Source organism: Cicer arietinum, chromosome 5 (assembly GCF_000331145.2).
Source record: "Cicer arietinum cultivar CDC Frontier isolate Library 1 chromosome 5, Cicar.CDCFrontier_v2.0, whole genome shotgun sequence".
In the NCBI taxonomy this organism is placed as follows: Eukaryota; Viridiplantae; Streptophyta; class Magnoliopsida; order Fabales; family Fabaceae; genus Cicer; species Cicer arietinum.
The window spans coordinates 44,584,734-44,587,236 of NC_021164.2; the positions used below are offsets into that span (position 1 = coordinate 44,584,734).

Sequence of the window (2,503 nt, forward strand, 5' to 3'; positions counted from 1 at the left end):
TATCCAATATTATCGCAATTCATTATATCGACGTATGGTATATGTTTTACTTTCCAATACATGCTAATCATAAGATGCATTTGGGAAATAGGGTTAAATTATAAAGATGATAAAAGTATATATCAATATATTGAGGTTCAATATTCGTCGTAAAAAATAATAAACATAAGATAAAATAAAAGAAATGGATGGAAGATCCGACTTGGTTACTAGTAATTCCAAGGTAGACTGTACTAACTTCTCGTGCCATAGTCTGATCCATATTGTGGATCATGTCCTTTCGAGTATATATTCTTTGTTTTTGTTGGTGTTGTTTTTTTTTCTTCTTCTTTCAAGTTGCCCTTTCAAGTTTTCAACCTATCAAGTATCTTTTTGTATTCTAATTTTTGCCTAGGTTGCCCTTTCAGATATACAACCTAGTGGTTTTTTTTACCCTTATTTTTGTCCAGGTCTCCCTTTCAGGTTTTCAACCTAGCAGTATTCATTGTTATTATTTTTTTTTATTCCCTATTTTTGCTTAGGTCGCCCTTTCAGGTTTTCAACCTAGCAAGTATTCATTATTATTTTTTGTGCCGTAATTTTTGCCTAGGTTTTCCCTTTTCAGGTTTTCAACCTATCGGGTATTCATTATTTAAGCATGATATTTTTTACGGCGTCTGAGTTTACAGGAGGGTTAATTCTTTTCCATCCATATTCGTGAAGATCAAAGCTCTCCACCTGAGAAAGCTTTCTTCACGACGTATGGGTCTTCATAGTTATAGGTCTATTTCCCACGATAATCCTTTTGAATGGGTAAGATCTTTTTTAGCATCAAGTCTCCTTCCAAGAATTCTCGAGGATGTATTTTTTTCTCTTACGCTTTTTTCAATCCTTTCTGATATAATTGCCCATGGCATAAGACCAGCAACATTTTTTCTTCAATTTAATTCCATTGATCAAAACATGTTTGTACCCATTGTGACTCCTCTAGTTTGGCTTCCATTAATACTCTTAGAGAGAGGATTTCTACTTCAATGGATAACACAACCTCTATCCCATATACTAGGAAACAGAGGGTTACACCAATTGAAGTGTGTATTGAATTGCGATACCCGTGTAGTGCAAACCGCAACATCTCATGCCAATCTTTGTATATTACAACCATTTTCTGTATAATTTTTTTGATGTTTTTATTTGCTGCTTCAACTACGCCAATAATTTTCGGTCTGTACAGGGACAAGTTGTGATGTTTAATTTTAAAGGTGGCACACAATTCATCCATCATTTTGTTTTTCAGATTTGTGGCATTGTCAGTAATAATCTTGTTTGGTAGGCCATAATAACATATTAACTCCCTTTTTATGAATTTGACTACCACATTTTTGGTTACATTGGCGTACGAAGCGACCTCTACCCATTTGGTAAGGTAATCAATTGCCACCAAGATGAAGCGATGTCCATTTGATGCTTTCGGTTCGATCGTTCTGATGATGTCTATGCTCCACATTGAGAACGACAAGGGCGCTAAAAGGGTATTTAGGGGCATTGGCGGGAATTGGATATTATCAACATATGTTTGACACTTATGGCGTTTCTTTATATAATTAAAACAATCTTTTTCTAGGGTGAGTCAGTAATACCCAACCCGAAGAATCTTTCTAGACATGGTGTGTTCGTTCATATGGATCCCATAAGAACCATCATGGATATCTCATAGAATTTATTTCGCCTCATTGACATCAACGCATCTAGGAGTACCATATCATGATTCCTCTTATACAAAATATTTTTGTTCATGAAAATGCTCGCGGTTATCTGTCTCAGAGTTCTTTTCTCATTCTCCGATATTCTGGAAGGATATTCTAAATTTATAAGATCATGTTTGATGTCGTGATACCACAGTTTCCCGTCAGTTTCTTCCTCCATTACGTGGCAGCATGCAGGGTGATCTCGACTCTCCATTTTAATTGATAGGATTTCATCGTTTCGACTTATTTGGAACATCGATGATAAAGTAGCCAAAGCATCAGCCAATTGATTGTTTTCTCGAGGGACATGGTGAAAGGTGATTTTGTCAAATTGTAAAAACAATTCTTTTATGTAGGTAAAATAAGGTATTAACTTCTTATCTCGAGTTCCCATTCTTGGTTAAGCTGATTAATGACTAGGACTGAATCTCCATATACTTCTAGAACTTTCCAAAGCCGCCAAAATTTCCATGGCACAAGCTTCATATTCTGCCATATTATTGGTACAATCAAAACACAAGCGCGTTGTGATAGGTATGAACTTTTTTTTGGGAGATATTAAAACAACCCCAATCCCATGCCCCACTATGTTTGAGGCCCCGTCGAACAACAAGGTCCATTTTCCATTATCGCAGTCTTTAGACAAAACCATGATGCTTTCGTCTGGGAATTCGCATTGCATTGACTTATAATCATCCATAGGTTGATTAGCTAGATAATATGCTAAGGCACTCTCTTTGATGGCTTTCTAAGTAACATAGGTAATATCATATTTT

General features: G+C 35.8%; 1 protein-coding gene across 1 annotated transcript; it reads right to left on the reverse strand.

Moving 5' to 3' along the window:
• Positions 1-1,656: 1,656 nt before the first annotated feature.
• Positions 1,657-2,121, reverse strand: LOC113784160 (uncharacterized). The gene has a single exon (XM_027330316.1). It carries the CDS (start codon positions 2,119-2,121, stop codon positions 1,657-1,659), a length of 465 nt encoding a protein of 154 aa, XP_027186117.1.
• Between the last annotated feature and the right edge of the window lie 382 nt (positions 2,122-2,503).

What these genes read in the sequence shown, in the direction of transcription:
- LOC113784160 (XM_027330316.1), bottom strand. Translation starts at nt 2,121, where the DNA reads ATGGGAACTCGAGATAAGAAGTTAATACCTTATTTTACCTACATAAAA.